Below are 18,690 nucleotides of genomic sequence, written 5' to 3'. Positions count from 1 at the left end.
AATGACATGTATTATTTCACCCACCAGCAGCCCATCTGATATTAATTACAGTGTTTAGTTTTATGACCTGGACCGCCCAATACACAGATTTCCTGCGGTGTCCATGGATAAACCTGTGATCCGTGCATTACTAAAGTGTTAAAATCAAATGTGTGTCTGCAGTTTAAGTGTAATCAGTTCAGACATTTACGTGATTAAAGTTACAGTGAATATAGTTTAGACCTACACTTGGAAATTAGACTGTGATGAACTCCATTAATGGGAGGGTTAAAATAAAGATCAGATTTCTTTTGCAGTTAGTACTCTGCATTATTTCAGCTGCTGTCTGTCCCCTACATTAACCAATCCTGTTCTTTATATATTTTTAAATATCTTTGCTGGATGATCACTTTATTTTTTCAAAGGCTGATCTCTGGAGAAACTCTAACAGCTGGATCTGCATCTGCTTTGCTGTCTGGTTTTGTGGTTTAAGTTCAGTTCCTGTTTCATTCTCATAGTTTTATCTCTCATTGGACATGTCAGGATGTGATGCACCTGCTGATATCCTGATTATTTATTTTCATACAAACAAAGCCTCTGTTAAACACATTAAACTTCTTCTGAATTTTTTTTGTGAAGCCACAACCTTAAAGTTCAAACTGCACCTGTGATTTTCTGTCTGTTGCCTGTTTAACAAACAGCTGCACATGAAGAACAACCTGCTGTCTGTATTTATACTGTGTACTGTGTATGTATACCGTTAACTGTGTATTTAAACTGTGAACTGTGATTGTGGTGTCTTCTGGACACTGGAAACTATCTTTAAACTTAACGTTTCAGGGAAAACTGAAATGATGTAACATGAAACCTGACGCTCAGGAATGATCAGCCTGACGTGTTTAAAACAGACCATGAAGAGAAAAATGTTTGTAACAAATGAAGAAAGTTGTTTGTGGTCCTTTAGTTCTCCTACAGTCGGGCTGACACATTTTAACTCGCTGCTGCACCAGAAAACAAACTAGATATAAAACTTGATGGTGACACACTTGAGTTGAATCTGTTATCTGTCTTCACTCCGGTATGAAACTCCAGTCACGTTGTGATGTATCAGATCAGTCTGATCCGCTGCAGCGTCCAATCAGTGACTGAGGGGGCGTGTCAGCCGGTCAAAGACTTCCGTGAAGGCAGCTGTCGTTCCTCCTCGCTCCTTGGAGCACAATTTTTTTTTTATTTATTTATTTTTAATCCTTGGGGCACAAATAAGATAATTAGGATGGCCTGCAAGATGGCGTACAGGAACCATGTCCAGTTCGAGCGAGGAGCGAGGAAACGTCAAATAAGACAAATGAGAGGCACCAGAAGAACCTCCGAAGTCCGGAAGACACACACCGGAAATGCGTCACGTTAGTCGATGTTACCCCGGAAGGGAATCATTTGTTCACTGTCCGCACTCACAACATAGCATATAAGCGAGCTGTTAAATGCAAAATTAACATTCTTTACGGAGGAGTGCTGATTGTCGGCACTTGTTGATCAGGTTTGAGTCAACAATAGTGCGCTTTCAGTACATTCTGTCATACTTAGCGCTGACTGAGTAATTGGATAGAGAGGCTGTTAGCACTTCATTCAAAATGAAAACTGTTTTGATGGTGGCAGAAAAACCATCCTTGGCTCAGTCGATTGCCAAAATCCTCTCTAAAGGTGAGTACAAATTTAACTTATAGATATTGAATATGATGTAAAGGGAGACTTTCATTTTTAGTACGAAAGCACATCCAGGCTAATAGCAACAGGAAGGAGTAATGATATCATTTCGCTTTGTGGTTGCATACGTTCCTTTATTAAAGTTACAATACTAGGTCAGGGGTATGGAGGACTAAACATGACTTAAGTATAAATAAATAAATAAATGCATAAATAAATGTATAAATAAATGCTGAAATAAATAAATTAAATCATAAATAAATAAATGTATAAATAAATACAGGAATAAATGTATAAATGCATAAATAAATAAATAAATGTATAAATAAATACAGGAATAAATAAATAAATGCATAAATAAATAAATAAATAAATGTATAAATAAATAAGTGCATAACTAAATAAATGCTGAAATAAATGAATAAATAAATAAATGTATAAATAAATAAAAGAATAAATAAAAGAATAAATAAATATATAAATGCTTTATATTTATTTCTACATTTCTGTTCACCTACATTCATTTATTTCTGTATTTCTGTGTCCATATGTTAATGAAGTAGGAGGTCCTAACCTCAGTCAACAGCATGATTGGTTACAGGAGTGTGTTCGATTCAGGTCGACTACTTCTGCCTTACTAGTGGCGCTGATGTTGTTAGCTACCAGCCCGCCCGCTCAGCTAACCCTTAGCTGCAGTTCTGGTTTAGTAATGGCAGTTTTTGTACGAGTGATTGCGAATGAATTACGATCATTAGCGAATGATTTAGAGAACCATGCAACCAACTACTATGTTCAGTTTCGTCTGGATAGATTGATGGATGACTTGGCTCAGCTCAACACCGATATGGATGTGCAAACTGAGCTAGCAGTGTTAGACGGTCTGGAAGAAGTCGCCCGCCAACTTTACATCCTGTCAGAGACAGAAGAAGGGACCCTTGGACGTCCTCTATCCCACCGTGATAGCATAGACTACGAGCTACAAGGACCAAAACCCTGATTTTTACAAAAATAAGCCGTCCTCCGAGCTGGACGGACAACATTGATCGCTATGCACAGCCGGCAGCCGGCCGAGTGCGCAGGGACCGTCTGCAAATTGCAATACAAGAGCAAGACGCTGCAAACAAAAATCAATAACTCCACTGTTATACAGTATTGAGACTCCAAAATCACTACACACACCAAGAGTCTCCTCATGGTCATACTACAACAGCTGTTTTGGATAAATGTGCCTTTTGCATATTTTTGGTGATTTTTTTATTGGTATTAATCATTAATATCTACCAAAATTAATCTATAGCTTCACTGTTATACAGTATTGAGACTCCAAAATCACTACACACACCAAATGTCTCCTCATGATCATACTACAACAGCTGTTTTGGATGGATGGGCTTTTGCATATTTTTGGTGATTTTTTTATTGGTATTAATCATTAAAAACTTCCAATATTAATCAATAGCTTCACTGTTATACAGTATTGAGACTCCAAAATCACTACACACACCAAGGGTCTCCTCATGGTCATACTACAACAGCTGTTTTGGATGGATGGGCTTTTGCATATTCGCTAATGATGGTAATTCATTCGCAATCGCTCGTACAAAAACTGCCATTACTAAACCAGAACTGCAGCTAAGGGTTAGCTGAGCGGGCGGGCTGGTAGCTAACAACATCAGCGCCGCTAGTAAGGCAGAAGTAGTCGACCCGAATCGAGCACACTCCTGTAACCAATCATGCTGTTGACTGAGGTTAGGACCTCCTACTTCATTGACATATGGACACAGAAATACAGAAATAAATAAATGTAGGTGAACAGAAATGTAGAAATAAATATAAAGCATTTATATATTTATTTATTCTTTTATTTATTTATTTATACATTTATTTCAGCATTTACTTATTTATTTATTTATTTATGCATTTATTTATTTATTCCTGTATTTATTTATACATGTATGTATTTATTTATTTATTTACGCATTTATACATTTATTTATTTATTTATGTATTAATTTATTTATTTCAACATTTATTTATACTTAAGTCATGTTTAGTCCTCCATACAGGGGCAGAGCCAGTTCAGACCTCCATGGGGCCCTAGGCAAAATTCTGCTAAGGGGCCCTCCTAACTGACCTCCAAAAATGTTCAACAGTTGCACCTGACACCCAGTGCTTCTCACCCCCCCTTTAAACATATTGCACTGTCGCCAGCTGTTGGTCTAACTAAGAATAAATTCAGACCAAATCAGAACAAATCAAATCAAACTAAATGTGTAAACAAACAATCATATAGTCTTAAATGTTGGGCATGTAAACATGTTAATGTTTTGAATTAAAAGTGTCCCTTTCTGCACTTTCTGGATGCAAAATCATCAATAATGTCGTCCTATGATATTTGCTTCCCCACATCATGGTTGATGCTCATGATGGCCAAACCACTCAGACGTTCCTGGGACATGGAAGATCTCAGACAGTTTTTGATCATTTTTTTTTTACCATCAAATTGGCTGCACTTGTTTAACTTTCATATACTTCAAATGTAGGTAATTATTTTTTATTATTATTTATTATATAATTATTATTTATTTAGCACCATTGTCATAATATTTCACGAGTTGTATTTATTCACTAAAATATCTACATCTATATTTGCCTGTGGGCTATCCAAGCAAACAAAATTCAATCTTAGTCAATATTTATCCATTACTTTCCATTTTGTATAAGTGCAGGTCACTACACTACAACTAAAATGATAGAAGCCAGCAAGACGCACACGGAGACCGGGGCTCACCCAGGGCTCACCGCCCTGTTAATGTAGGTCAAACACGGATGAGTTACCTGACTGCTGTTCCCGCAGTTCATTGTCATGCTGTTTCTTCCTCCTTTTTTCATTCCCTGAGGGATAACTCCGCTTCATCGTGGAGTGCTAAACGCTGTCTTGCTAGGCTGATGCGCTGGGAATCTGGGACATGTGCGCGACGGACGGTCACGTCGTCATGTTTATTATTATTTTTTTCACAGGGCCTCTATTAGTTTGCGGGGCCCTACGCAACGTGTGTAGTGTGGTGAACCTCTGGAGCCACATGTGGCTCTTATGCTTCTCTGCAATGGTTCCCTGTGACTTTGATAAACAATGACAAGAAAATGAATGATGGTTATTTTTATAAAATATCTGTTTTAGCAAGTTGTAATTTCTGTCAGTGAATTGAATGAACCTGGACTGATATTGTTGTGCTTTATGCTCAGGCCTGAGGGTTGAACGCTGTATGTGGCTGAGGAAAAAAGACAAGAGGATTACCTCACATTGAGATGAAATTTAGTCAAAATTAAATAGAAACTGGCCTTTTTTTTGTTTAGTTTTTTTACTTGAACTGTTTTAAAGCTAGGATGCTGCTATATGTTTAATGTATCATAAAGTAGGCTATTTTAGATTTGATTCATTTTCACAAACACAGGGAGGATTCAAGTCGCCTGCACAAGTGTTCAGTTTTGTGTTTTGTTGGTTATGGCATCTTCAAATATAAGCGACATAAATTTAAACTGTTGCACAAGTTGTGGTATTATTGTATTGGAAATGCCAAGTACGTAATTAGAATTAATAGCCCACTACAGAGTAGCCACAAGTGAAAATATTCATTAATGCTCATTCGGGCCCATCAATAACCTTGATGGGCCAATTTAGACATTTGAAGCTGAACAGATTTTTTTGGCAAGGCAGGGGGGCAAGAATGGCTCTTTGGTAGTAAAGGTTGCTGACCCCTGACTTTTGTCAGAAGTTTGAAAAGTAAGAACTGGAGAGCTACGAGAGTTATAATTATTTGGGACAGTTAACCTTGGTGCGTTGTTTCTTTTATGTGGACGTACGCCAAACTCCGTTATGACGCTTGATGTTGACTTGACTCTCTGAAGTAATTTTTTTAATCGGGCCCGTCTTGGTGGAATCTGGGAGGCACTGTTGACGAGATAACATCTATGTTGCTGGATGTCAAGTAATTCAGGAAAATATTGTGACAAAGATGCTATCAGAATACACCATATGGACACAATAATGATACCAGTAATGTAAAATGTCTTTAATTACTATGCTACGATGTTAACAGACATGTCTGGAATGGTAACATTTTCAATGTCTAATGGTAAACATTAACAATGACTGAAATGGACTATTTTTCAGAAACCCCCATCTTCACGCTGTCCTTTTTCAGAACAACACTTATTTTTGATGGTCATCAAGGTCCTAAGGTCCTTGACATGATAGAAGTCAGTCCTGTTCAGCTGTGCCTGGAGATAGCACATATACACGCTATGGTGATGAGCTCAAATTCCAGAGAGTAGCTGGACGTGGGGAAGCAGCCAGGGTTTTTCTTGAGGACAGGCATTCTCAGGGACACGGGGATGGTCTCTAGACCGAAAGCATTGTCGAGTCCCCTGCAGGAATGGCCGGTGTGGCAACTGGCCTGGTGGATGACCTGGGGTACTCGGTTCAAGTCAATGTTTTCCCTGATGAGAGATGAGGAGCAGGGGGATAAGAGACAGGCGTTCATTCAGTCATTTGCTAATTTTGTGAAAGTGTTAGGCAAAGCAGGCTTATACTCAAAACTTGAAAATATTTATTTAATATTCTTGTTTTCTTCATTGACTGGAAGTCACAGGATTTCTTCATCCAAGGATTCATTAAGCAGTCTGGTCTATTAAATGCATTATGCTCTGTCAGTCAGCAGATGTGCTCAGAGGGATTTCTTCAAATTTCAGGCTAATTGACCATCCCACATCCCAGTCCCATCCCAAAGACCAAAAAAACGGTTGCTCTTAAAGGGCTATATGTAGTAACTTGTAGCAATTTACATGTATGAATATCTATTTTCCCGGTCATATATGAGCGGATTGTAACGTGTCCTGAAAAATGACACATTCTCCGTCTCTCTTGGTTGCTTATACAAACCTATGGACAATTTTTTAAAGTTGATTAATGCTGCTGGAGTGTGGATTTCTTCACGAAGGACTCAGGTCCGATTTTCCACGACAGTCCTAAGGATGTGACTTTATGCACATTTTCGAGTGCCTTGTCTCAAGACCTCCCTCCATTCAGCTAATAAAGAGCAATAGCAGCTAACGTTAGTTTAGTACAACACAGTATTTGACAGTTCCTGGTTTGAGCATGCAAGTGATGTAAAGGTTGTTAAACATCACTAATTAACAATAACTAATTAAAATTCAATAGTACATAAATTGTATTAACATAATATATACATTTTCGTGATAAGAGATATATATGAGATGTGTTTGTGTCTGGGGGGGTTTGATGACATAGTCGAAACAATATGACATTAAACAATATGAATAGATGGTAATCAGTATGACAATATTGCAGATTTATGCAAATTCACTTACATTTCTATTAATTACGAGGAAAAAGCCACTGTTAAGATTCACCGTAGTTTGGTTTCCAGGTCAAACTCATTTACAATGGAGGTGCACGGGCAACTTTTCTGTAGCATCAAAATCGCTATTTTTAAAACACTAAGAAGACTCGACACAACATGAAACTTTGCTCGTAGCATCACCAGGGTCTCTACACATGAACACGAGCATTGAGAACATCGTTTGTGTACACAAAGTTTGCTAAAAAGGTTTTTCAACAACTCACGTTAGCAGTAGCCTAGCAGTAGCAGTCCTGCCAGTCCTGCGTCGATCCCCGAGTGCGGCGTAACATGGAGCTTTCTCCTTCATGTTACGCCGCACTCGGGGGGGTCATCCTTCTTCTTTTCAAAATGAGCCCATATTTTAGACGTCTTTCCCGACATGGTTGGCTATTACTTGTAAACTGTCTAACCGCAATGTCGAAGGGACCTGCCGTGTAAAAAAAACACTGACAGTGAGTGAGTGTCACGACTTCCTGTGTCTGGCCCTTCAAACTAAAAGCCCTCCAGCCTTTTATACACAGACCAGCCGCCAGTCACATAGATTTTGACTTAAATTTGACAAGACACGGCTCCAAATGTTTTTGGCTTTTTTTCTGAGACCAATCGACCAATGAAATTTTAGTCTGCTAATGATTTTTTGGTCGACCAGTGCTTGGTCGACTATTTGGGGGCAGCCCTACATGTTTGATCTCCTTTTATTAGTGTTTAAATGCAGTTTGCCTAAATTAATGTCTTCTGCTAAAACACTTAAAATTTGACAGGTGTTTTATTGCACAGACAATGAATCAACTTATTGAGAAACTAATTTGCAGATGAATTGTTAATGAAAATAATTGTAAGTTGCAGGCCACGATATATCAACGTGGTGTTTTGTCCTTTGTTTTCTTGTGCTCCCTTTAGTCAGCTGTTGCTAGTGTAAACTCCGATATCCGTACACTGTCAAATGTTGAATCTTATGTAGGGCAGCCACTAATGATTATTTTCATAATTGAGGTATCAGTTGATGTAAATAATACATTTGAAATTATATCAATGCCAAAAATTCTTAAAATCAACATTTGACCAGCATTTTCGAATTTTATGTCAATGAGCTAATGGATTTATCAGCGAACCTTTCAGCATTAATCTGTATTAACATTATAACAAAAGATATATTTGCATGTATACTCACACATAGCTCCAGGTTGCAATGCTGCGCTCGTTGATACGGCTGGGCAGGTTAACCAGCTGACTGTAGTAGTCCTGCAGGCTGTATGTACAGAAAGATTCGTCCACACACTGGCTGCCCAGAGGCATGGCCAGACACTGGTGGAGGGCCAGCAGGCACAGCAGAAAGACACGCAGCAGCTAGACACACAGAATAACTGGATTGTGTGGACTGATTCACTGTGCTTGGTAATTCCACATGCTTAACATGAAATTTTACTTGAAGTAAAGTATCAGAAACAGTTTTGTTAGGTGTCAGTACCAAACCTTGGACATCATTGTCACTACTTCTGAATAATTAAATAAGTATACCTGGCCCTACTTTTGGCTTGATATAACTGTCAGTTTGTTTGAAAAAGATCTGGTCTAGGTGGGCTTGCTCTGCAGACACTGTGCATATATTTGAGTCAATAATGGCTAATAGAGAGCCGAAGTCACGGCCCTTTTTTAGTTTCCCTCAGGGGACCTTATTTTTCGGAAAAACTTTGTATGGTAGTGAATGGAGAGAGACATTATTTTTTGATCCCATTTGAATTGTGCCATGAATTACACATATAATGTCAATTTAAAAGATAGTTTTTCAACTTGAGAAAGTCACAGTTAATCATAAAACTAATGAAATACAAGACTATGAAAATATGTAATTATTATTATCTAAGACTACAGCTAACAGTCGCGTTGGTGACACTGTCTCGTTGAACGTTCACCTAAATCCATAACTGAAACATTATATAGCTGGTCCTGTATATTAGCAACTCACAAAACTGATGAACTACTCTGTCACGTAACTACAGTTGTTTTTTAGTACCTTTTCTGGGTCGAGTTGGTGGCCGTGTTGGTGACGTGTGCTGAGCGAGACGATGTAGTTAGCTGAGTGGTTTAACACAAAACTAGATGAAAGATGAAAAACAATGACTTTATTGACTTAAAAAAAATTATTTTAAATTCACAAAACAAAATTTAAAAACAGGATCAAACTTTTATTTGTCTCTCCCCATTGACTACTGTACATTTTTTTTTCCGAAATAAGGTCCCATGAGGTCCGCTGGAAGTGGTGTGACTTTGGCCATCTGTAGACGGTGTAATGTACGGAGCCTCAAAGTCCTGAAAGAGGATACTTTTTATATCTTGTTCATAGACCTATAGGGCAAAGATAATTGAATGCACAATATATTAGATCTATCTGTGTGACTTCAGGGACTTTGTAAAAAAAAGTCATACAAATGGCACCATGAAAGTTGGTACAGAAATTCATGATCCCCAAAGATACATTTAATAATTTTGGTGATCCCCTGACCTTTTATCTAGCGGCCTCTGCAGATCCCATTTCATTTTGTTTGATAAAAAAACAACGATATACCAATCAACCAGTTAGCTTACAGTGAAAGATTGTCGCTCATCTGTGTGTGTTATGTCCTTAAACCATAACTTGTCACCTCTAGAGGCCAGCGGAATCATCACTATCAACATCATGCAAGTTTCTTACCTGGAGCTGTTCCATGGCTGAAGTTTATGACAGGAGATTGGTGTCTTCTGTGTTCTGTGTTCTGTGTGGCCCTTGGCTTGAAGTCGATCTGCGACCTGTATCTAAACCGCCCTCTATTTATGGCTGTTTGTGTGTGTGTGTGTGTGTGTGTGTGTGTGTGTGTGTGTGTGTGTATTGGGGGGGTATTGGTCATATTGGTCATATTGGTCACTCTGTTTGCCGTCATAATAGTTACATCCTTTGTCTCTGTCATTAGCATTCAGCCTTGAGAGAATCATTTAATTCAGAGCAGACGTCAGCATGTAGCATTGAGTCCAGGTAACCAAGGGCTCAACCTAGCTACCCCTTCACTTAGTGGAAAAGGGACACAGCTATCAGAGGTCTCATGTTCCTGCCTCACCCACCACCATGCTCACCCTCTCCATGTCTGACTATAAAAGTTTGTCTTCATGAAAGTTGTATTTCAGTGAGATGAGACTTGATTCTCTTGAGGAAAATGTAATAGAAAAAAGGCTGCCATCATTCTGTAGTTAGCTATTTCTTTATTTCTGTGTCATGCCAAACATTTGTTCCACCCTACACCACTGTATGTTAGCATGGAAAATATAACAAGACGTCTTTGTGTAACACAGAAGTTTGTCCTCATGAAAGCTGTTATCAAACTTGATGCAAACATCACCCAAAATGTCACTGAGTGACATCACTGGAGGCAATTTATAAGATTACATGAAGCTTCCTCTGGAGCCACAAAAGGCTTAATACTACTTTTTTCACATATGCAATAGTACTCCCTAAGCCCTGTAGACACACTTTAATGTGTAAGATGGTGGAGTTACCCTGTAAGATTTAGTAGAAAAATGGGCATTGAAATGTTTTAACTCCCTTGTGGTCAGAGGCTTATAAAATCCTGCACCTTTAAATTATTACCTGTAACCTATCTGTTCTCTTTGGACTTAAGGTAACTGTACAAGCCGCAAGGGACTCAATGGAGCATGCTCAGTGCTGGAATACACCGGCAGCTTCGAGGGCCAAAACGTACGCTTCAAGATGACGTCTGTCTGTGGACATGTGATGAGTCTGGATTTCATTGGTGGGTATCATCCATATTAGGCCCTCTATGCAACAACTTGTAGCAATGTACATGTATTAATCACTAATTTATTGCCATTATATTGTATGAGCAGATTGCAACCTGAAGTAAAAAATGAGATCTTTTTGCGGTCTCACTAGGTTTCATTTACATTTACATTTACATTTAGGGCATTTAGCAGACGCTTTTGTCCAAAGCGACTTATAATAAGTACATTTGTCACAAGAAAGAAACCACAACATATCTCTGTTGATAAAGTAGAAAGGATAGAAACAATATTCAAGCCCTCGTCAGAGCAAAGTAGTTGCTTATTCATCAAGGATACCTTCGATAAGTGCTATGATGTAAGTGCTGAAGGTAGGAACATACAAGTGCATATAAGTATAAGGGGCTATGCAGGGTCGAGGTGAAGTCTGAACAAGTGAGTCTTGAGTCTTTTGCGAAAGATGGCAAGCGATTCTGCTGTCCTGACGTTGGTCGGAAGTCCATTCCACCACTGGGGTGCCATATAAGCCTCTGGGCTCATTTCTTTGTGAAGCCCTCAGGACGGATTTTCCGTGAACTCCCCATGGAAGCAACATTATGCACATTCTCGACTGCGGAGTCTCCGTGGCTGTGTCCCAATTCAGGGGCTGCATCCTTCGAGGACCCGGCCTTTGCGGCCTTCTACCTTCTGCCGCCCAGGCCCACGTAAGTGACGGTCTACACCACTTGATGTGGCCATTTTCTTTCTTTCTTTCTTCTTTTTCGGGCGCGCAAAGGATCTTGGGATATGGGAGGCCGCGAAGGATAGTAGTGGCGCGTCCTCCAAAAAGAGGGAAATGAAGGCTGCATTTGTGGGGTGCATTTGGAGGAGCCTTCGAATTGGGATGGCCTTCACGCGGCGTTGTGATGTAATTGGCCTTCAAATGCATCCTTCGAAGGATGCAGCCCCTGAACTGGGACACAGCCCGTGTCTCTCTCTGACAAGCCCCCAGGAAGAGCGCCTGACTTTGAAGCCAGATTTCGTATTGGCCAATAACATCGTTATGTGATGCACTGTGGCCCAAAAACACTTAAGCTCACATTGTGAAAGAAGCGCCTGTAAAACGGTGGACACATTTCTTTTTACATCACAACCCCCGGCGATATGACTCGTTGACTGTCATTACTGGAGCCATTTGGTGTAATAAAATTTGGAAAGTCTAGAAGGGCCGCACGATTGAATTATTTTATCCTTGTCAAGTTAGCAAGGTGCTAAAACGGTTGCCGGAAGTCTCTAGTGTGCACACTCTATTGGCCGCACGACATGGAAGGTCCAGGTATTTTCCATACCTAGGAAGTCAAGCTTTTTTGGCTTCGAAATGCCACCAAGCAGCTTTTAAAGGCATGAATAGGGCTCCACCTCCAGTGTCCAGATGTCCATTCCTGCTCTCCGCTCCGGTAGCAGAAATGGAGTCTGCTAACAAAAACAAACGAAAGGCTTCCAGCACAACACAGACTCCCCGAGCTGCCTTTCTTTCTATCAAAAAGGTGAGATATTACTGCAAACCATGTGAAATATATCATGTTTTGTTTTTAGTTGTCTAATGTAAGATGATGATAGCGTGCCTGCTAATACTGATGCAAGCTAGCTAACAGTAATGTAGCAAAATACTGTCTTGGATGGATAATGTTCATTTGGACTATGAATGTATAATAATCCAGAATCCCGGGGCTGCTATGACAATAGCTGTTAAATCGGCTGTGTTTTATCACTTTATCAGCAACAAGCAACCAAAGAACTAATGTTAGATCCATGCAGTGCAGTAAAGTTACAGCTAGCCAGTAGCTTGCTGGTTTGCTGACATTGCTTACAAATTACTATCTGATCTGTTTGCTGGCTAGTGTGCCAAATTACTTTCCCAGATAACATGAGCCATGATACTAAGTTGTAATACGGTAAATGGTGTTGATTTTTGCTCCTGCACACCTGAAATAGACACACCTGTCTATTTCTATTGCTCAAACAGTAAGCATAAAGATCTTACTTATATCAAGATCTACAAGAGTAGCACTGGAACAAGTTCTTTTTGACACAAGTGCCGTGTAGAATTGTGGTTGGAAACACAAGTGTAGTATTTTATTTTATTTTTTTCTCCCCCTCTCCATACAAGACATGACTTCGGTCACATAAGCAAATGGGAGCAGGAAAAGAAGTGAGAGTCAGGTTTAGAGTAACATTGTTTGTTTATTTTGTCTTCACATAAACTTGAAAATAAATTATGTGTATATGTATGTAAAGACAGTACAAATAAAAAAAAAGTGATAACACATTGAAAAAATAAAATGAAATAAAAGACCTTGCATAACAAACAGATTCATTTTTATGTTATCTATTGTTATGTTTTTTTGAGGTAGTAAATGAACACTATAAACAGAATTTAATTTACTCTCAAAAGTGTTAATTTGCCACACGCAGTGGTTTGGTAGACAACACTTATTATCAGTTGGCATTACCCCGGCAGTTAAATGGACTTACATTTCTATAGATATTTTCCAGCCTACTCAAAGCGCTTTACAACACTTTTAACCCTTACCCTTCAACCATTCACACACACACATTCATACACTGATGGCAGAGGCTGCCATGCAAGGTGCCAGCTGCTCATCAGGAGCAATTTGGGGTTCAGTATTTTGCTCAAGGATACTGCGAAATGCAGCTGGGGTAGCCTGGGTTTTGAACCAGTGACCTTCCAATTACAGGACGACCGACTCTACCTCCTGAGCTGCTGTTCTCTGCGGGCTGTCCCCTGTTTGATACGTTAACTCCTGGTGTTGCTCACCTGTCATCTATCATGTCCAGAAACACCTCTGGCAGACGAGTGACCACCACAGCAGCTCTTCATCCCTCTCCTTGGGTGGCAACTGTTGTAGTTAAGCAAAAAAACATTGTTTAGAATACCTAGATTACATTCAAGTGGGCGTGTACACATTTTTGTACATGAGACCAACCTGCATCTCTGCTGTCCTGGCAGCAGTCAACCGAGCCACTGAAGTCTGTCCTCTTATAACAGATCCAGCTCTTGCTCTTCGCCTGCCCTGCATTCCACCTGCAGCTCTGCCTCTCCCCCTCCCCCTCCCCCCTCTAGAGTCCCTGGTGCTGCTTCCCTGTGACTACTTTTATTGTGATAAATTCCATACTCGAGGTATTCTGATTGACACTAACAGTGAAATAAACAAGTAAAAGCTGTAGTGATACAGCAAGGTTAGATTTTCGTTGTCTCATCCTACTGCCAGACACAATGAGTACAGTAACGTTACTTGCAAACAAGCAAAACTCTGGTACTCAAGTCTTATTTTTTGCTACTGATCTATTGTGTTTTTGCAAAAAATAAAGTTTGTGAGTGTCGGAGTTGTTTATGATGCTTGTCACTACTGGGTTACACTGTACAGGTTTTGGAGCAGTGCAGGTGTTTATCCTGACTAGACCAGTAACGTTACATTACTTGAGCATAATAATAAATACGAAGCATGTGAGCATGCCTGCGAGAGCTAGCAGCAGCATGCTGACAGCAGTTCACTTAACAACCACGGGTGTCACTAAAAATAACACTTATGGAAGTTCCACACAGGGACTTTCCATATTATATGTGTTGTATCAAGTAAATGGACTGGAAAGGAACTATTTAAGAGTGTGGTTCTTCTCTTTCAAGGGAAGTACAACAACTGGGATAAGGTGGACCCTGCAGAACTGTTCAGCCAAGCTCCCACAGAAAAGAAGGAGGCCAACCCCAAACTCAACATGGTCAAGTTCCTCCAGGTAGGCCTTAGAGAGATTGACCAAGTAGTTTTTTTTTTTTTTTTTTTAATCACATGACATTGATGGTTACTGCATTCTGGATAATCAGCTGGTTGTCACCGTGTCATGTCTTGTATCGTTGGTGTTCACCCAAAGTTTCTGGTGTCATGTCAGGTTGAAGCCAGAGGCTGTGACTATGTGGTTTTATGGTTGGACTGCGATAAAGAAGGAGAGAACATCTGTTTTGAGGTAAATCCGGCTCCATTTACACCTGCCGAACTGTCTCTGAATATGTTATCTGGATAATGATACCCAGTCCATGGGTCTTTGCATTCACACCTGGTTGTAAAATTAATTCTCGAATTGTGCCGATTGAGATCCAATTGTGATCCGATCTCAGCATGCAAATTAGTTCTGCAGGGTTGGCTGACTATACAACAAACATGCCACATCCAAGGTCAAGGGAAATAATGCTGCTGTATGGGCTATACTATTTCTTCCTTTGATGAGGAGGAGGTTGAGTTAACTTTCAACTTGTCAGGTGTTTTTTTTCTTGTGGTCACTGCTGTTTTTTGTTGTGGTTACTGACCACCCCCAAAAGTGTCCGGCTGATCTGATTGCATTTCAATCTCGACATGCTCTGTCAGCATTTACACCTGGCATGAACATGGTTTTTTGCCTAATCCGATACTGTATCCAGATATAGATCACATATAAATGCCAGGTGTACCATGGGTACCAAATGTCATTCTGTTTGTCCTAAGGCTAGGGGATTTAGCATGATGAAATGCTTCATTTCAGTTATCATTGATAATTATTGATACTTTTTAATGCCTTTTTTAAAATAAAGTCTGATAGATAAAAGTTGAATCGAACCACTTAATTTGGAATAAAACCACCTTACTTTGAAATTATACACTTTCTTCTTTAATATTGTAATTTTACCTCTCCACCCGTAGAGGCCATTGCAGCTATGTTTTTCCTAGGGGTGATAGATCATATGGAAAGCGGTGACTGTTCCTTTAAATGTAGTTATTTATAGTTTGATCTGTTGCTCAGTCACAGCTTCTCTTGCCTCCCAGGTACTGGATGCGATCCAGCCAGTGATGAACAAAGGGAGTGTCAGGGAGCAGAGTGTTTACCGTGCCAAGTTCAGCTCTATTACTGACACTGACATCTGGAACGCCATGAACCGCCTGGGAGAGCCCAACCGCAATGAGGCCCTGTCAGTGGATGCACGTCAGGAGCTGGATCTGCGCATTGGCTGTGCCTTCACCAGGTACACTGCTTTCTACTAGGGATAGATCAATTGTTGGTCTGGCAAATTATCGGGGTAGATATTGAGCATTTTCTGATAGTCACCGCTCTGTGGTCTCACTCAATGTCCCACCCACTACACTAGTTGATTGGTTACACGTCAACAGTAATAGTCTATCAACTAGTCTAAGTTTGCAAACTAACTAGTATGTAAAATGATCAATTGTTGTGTAGTGGAAGTTTAAAGCAGCAGAAAATGGAAATACTCTCAGCACTCAGAAACTGTGTGTGACCCCCACAGTGTCTGAGTGCAACGCCACTGACTTAAATAAATACAAATCCCAGGTCTGCAACAGTTTGTCAAATGTAATGAAGGTGCTAACTACAAACAAAAGTCATTACGTCATAGCCACGAAAACTTGTATGTTGAATTAAACATGTTTGTAATGCTGTTATCCTACCCTCTCACTTAAGTTACAGTGGCTGAGACAGAGACACCATTCACCCATTTACAAGACACTGACTGTACCATCAAAACGATTTTGAAGTTGTTGTTTAAAGGTCAAAAAATGTACAAGTGTTGCTTTAAGTACAGTACTTGAAGTTACATTCCATCACTGCTTATTCAAAATTTTGAAGATTTTTATTTTTTATGCAAATGTACTGTATATTGGTTCCAAACAATGTTTCCCACAGAATGATCCTCTAACTTTGGCATTGGTTGGGGGTTGGATTTATCGGACGTGAGCCACCAACCAGAAGTGTCCATATTTGACGACCTGAGATTGAGACTCAAAAATCAACAATATTTCTTTGGAATTGCTTTAATTGTCCACCTTAACACCCAAGAACTTTAATACTTGGTGTCATGGGGATGCCTCATGACCTCTAAGTATAATGCACATCATAACACAACACTCAGTCACTTTAATTCTACCATCTAGCCGGCAGGTGGCTAAGGTTTTTTGGTGGTTGGATTAAATACCTCATGTCTTGCTACAGAGGTTGGAGCGTAATATCAGAATCTGAAAGGCACTGGAAACTTATGTAGAATCATGTCTCTCTCCTTTTTGTTTGTAGACAGACATATTGTACATGTGATGTACTGTGCAAAGCATTTGAAGTTACAGAAATCATCAAATAACAGCTCCAAATCACTAGTTATTTCTGAATTTTCTCTTAGAAGTCCAGAAGTAAGGACGGAAAGGAAATTACAATAAAATGAAAATAAAATCAAGAAAACTGCAGAAACAAGAAATCAGGGTTTCTAATATATAGTATATAAACCTGGCCAATAGTATGGTATATAAATATCAATCTTGGCCATTTCACAATTAGTTAGGAAACAAGACTAAAGGCTCATAAAGAACTAGTTTGTATGATGTGTTGTTAAACTACTTCTGAAGACAGAAGTGTTCATCATTTTTCTGTGCAGCCACACTGAAGGATGTGTGAAAAGCCAGCCGTAAAAGAGAAAGACGAGATGCAGTATTAATAATTGTTATAATAATAAGTGCAGTAATTGTTTAAATACAACAGGATAACAAAGCACAATTTCATAAGCCTTCATAATGTTGAGATAAGTTCAAACCCTGTCAACAGTCTCACCTCCACACAGCTGACTCATCACCATGTGAAGCAGGTGTGGGGGTCAAACAGTATTTATTGTCCAATTGCACCCTCATCTAAAACTTCAGGTATATGAGATTTTAACTCCATATTAAATTAAAATGATAATCAGATGAGATCAGATGCTTTGTCCAGGATGATACATGTTTCATTCCATGCTCTACAACTTTGACTACAACTGACCTAAGGTAAGAGTTTATGTAGCCTGTCTTTTGACTGTCTTTTGTTGTCCAATTATCAGGTTCCAGACCAAGTACTTCCAGGGCAAATATGGCAATCTAGACTCCTCCTTGATCTCATTCGGCCCATGCCAGACCCCAACACTAGGCTTCTGTGTGGAACGCCATGACAAGATCCAGTCCTTTAAACCAGAGACGTACTGGGTCCTCCAGGCAAAGGTAAAGCTCTGGTTTCACTTACCCCCACACAGTATCAATAATCAATTCCTTCCATGCTCCACTAATGGACATGTTTTGGTGTTTTGGTCAGGTCTTCAAAGGGAAGGACAGCCCACTGACACTGGACTGGCACAGGGTGAGGGTCTTCGACAGGGAGGTGGGTCAGATGTTTGTCAACCTGGCCAAGACATCTAGGGAGGCCCAGGTATTTATTATTATTTTATTTACTTATTTACATTTAACAGAATGTGTCTGCAGCCAGACTGATACTATGTTTTTAATCTTACAATGATAATTGTTTTTCAGGTCACTTTTTATTTGGATTTAAAAATAAAAGAGATATAAGTTGTTCATTAGTAAGCTTTAGAGCTTGCTGGTATGTGAATTTTCTTACTTGACTAAGCCAATCCCCCCCTGGTTCCAGTCTTTGTACTTATGTAGGTAAGTTGATGACTGTCTGTAGCTTCTTATTTAGCAATCAGACTGTTAATAAGCATATTTGACTTGTCTGTCAATTTCTTTGTTTGTCAATACCTGGGGAAGGGCATGTCACATTTTCAGTAACAGTGTAAGTCCTTGCCCACCAGCAGGAAGACCTCAGTAGCACTGCATTTCCACCAGAAAGCATTCACTGGAACATGAAACAGCCTGCCTGAAAGGCCATGTTTCTTTGATATTTTCCATGAAAACTCACCCTGCCAACTGAATAAGAAATATACTCGAGACACTGACAAGTTAAGAAATAATGATTTTTACTT

The 18,690-nt window shown here is 39.6% G+C and overlaps 2 protein-coding genes across 2 annotated transcripts in view; one reads left to right on the top strand and one right to left on the bottom strand.

The window, feature by feature from the left end:
* Positions 1-1,202: 1,202 nt before the first annotated feature.
* Positions 1,203-18,690, top strand: part of top3b (DNA topoisomerase III beta) — a 55,302-nt gene continuing 37,814 nt past the window's right edge. Inside the window, exons 1-7 of the mRNA XM_084360187.1 lie at positions 1,203-1,680; positions 10,757-10,888; positions 14,563-14,669; positions 14,823-14,897; positions 15,731-15,927; positions 17,776-17,932; positions 18,024-18,137. Of these exons, the coding sequence (XP_084216313.1) occupies positions 1,611-1,680; positions 10,757-10,888; positions 14,563-14,669; positions 14,823-14,897; positions 15,731-15,927; positions 17,776-17,932; positions 18,024-18,137 (852 nt within the window). The 5' untranslated portion in view covers positions 1,203-1,610. The remainder of the gene's footprint in view (positions 1,681-10,756; positions 10,889-14,562; positions 14,670-14,822; positions 14,898-15,730; positions 15,928-17,775; positions 17,933-18,023; positions 18,138-18,690) is intronic.
* Positions 5,742-9,881, bottom strand: LOC311260871 (interleukin-25). Its single transcript, XM_084359134.1, has 3 exons — positions 9,799-9,881; positions 8,278-8,453; positions 5,742-6,183 (listed from the first exon to the last, which is right to left on the bottom strand). The coding sequence occupies exons 1-3, from the start codon at positions 9,811-9,813 to the stop codon at positions 5,955-5,957; spliced, it is 420 nt and encodes a 139-aa protein (XP_084215260.1). The 5' UTR covers positions 9,814-9,881; the 3' UTR covers positions 5,742-5,954.

This window comes from Pagrus pagrus (genome assembly GCF_965226575.1).
Source record: "Pagrus pagrus genome assembly, chromosome: 8".
Taxonomy (NCBI): domain Eukaryota; kingdom Metazoa; phylum Chordata; class Actinopteri; order Spariformes; family Sparidae; genus Pagrus; species Pagrus pagrus.
The sequence above is the reverse complement of the archived record's forward strand: the minus strand, read 5'-3'. Positions and strand labels throughout refer to the sequence as shown.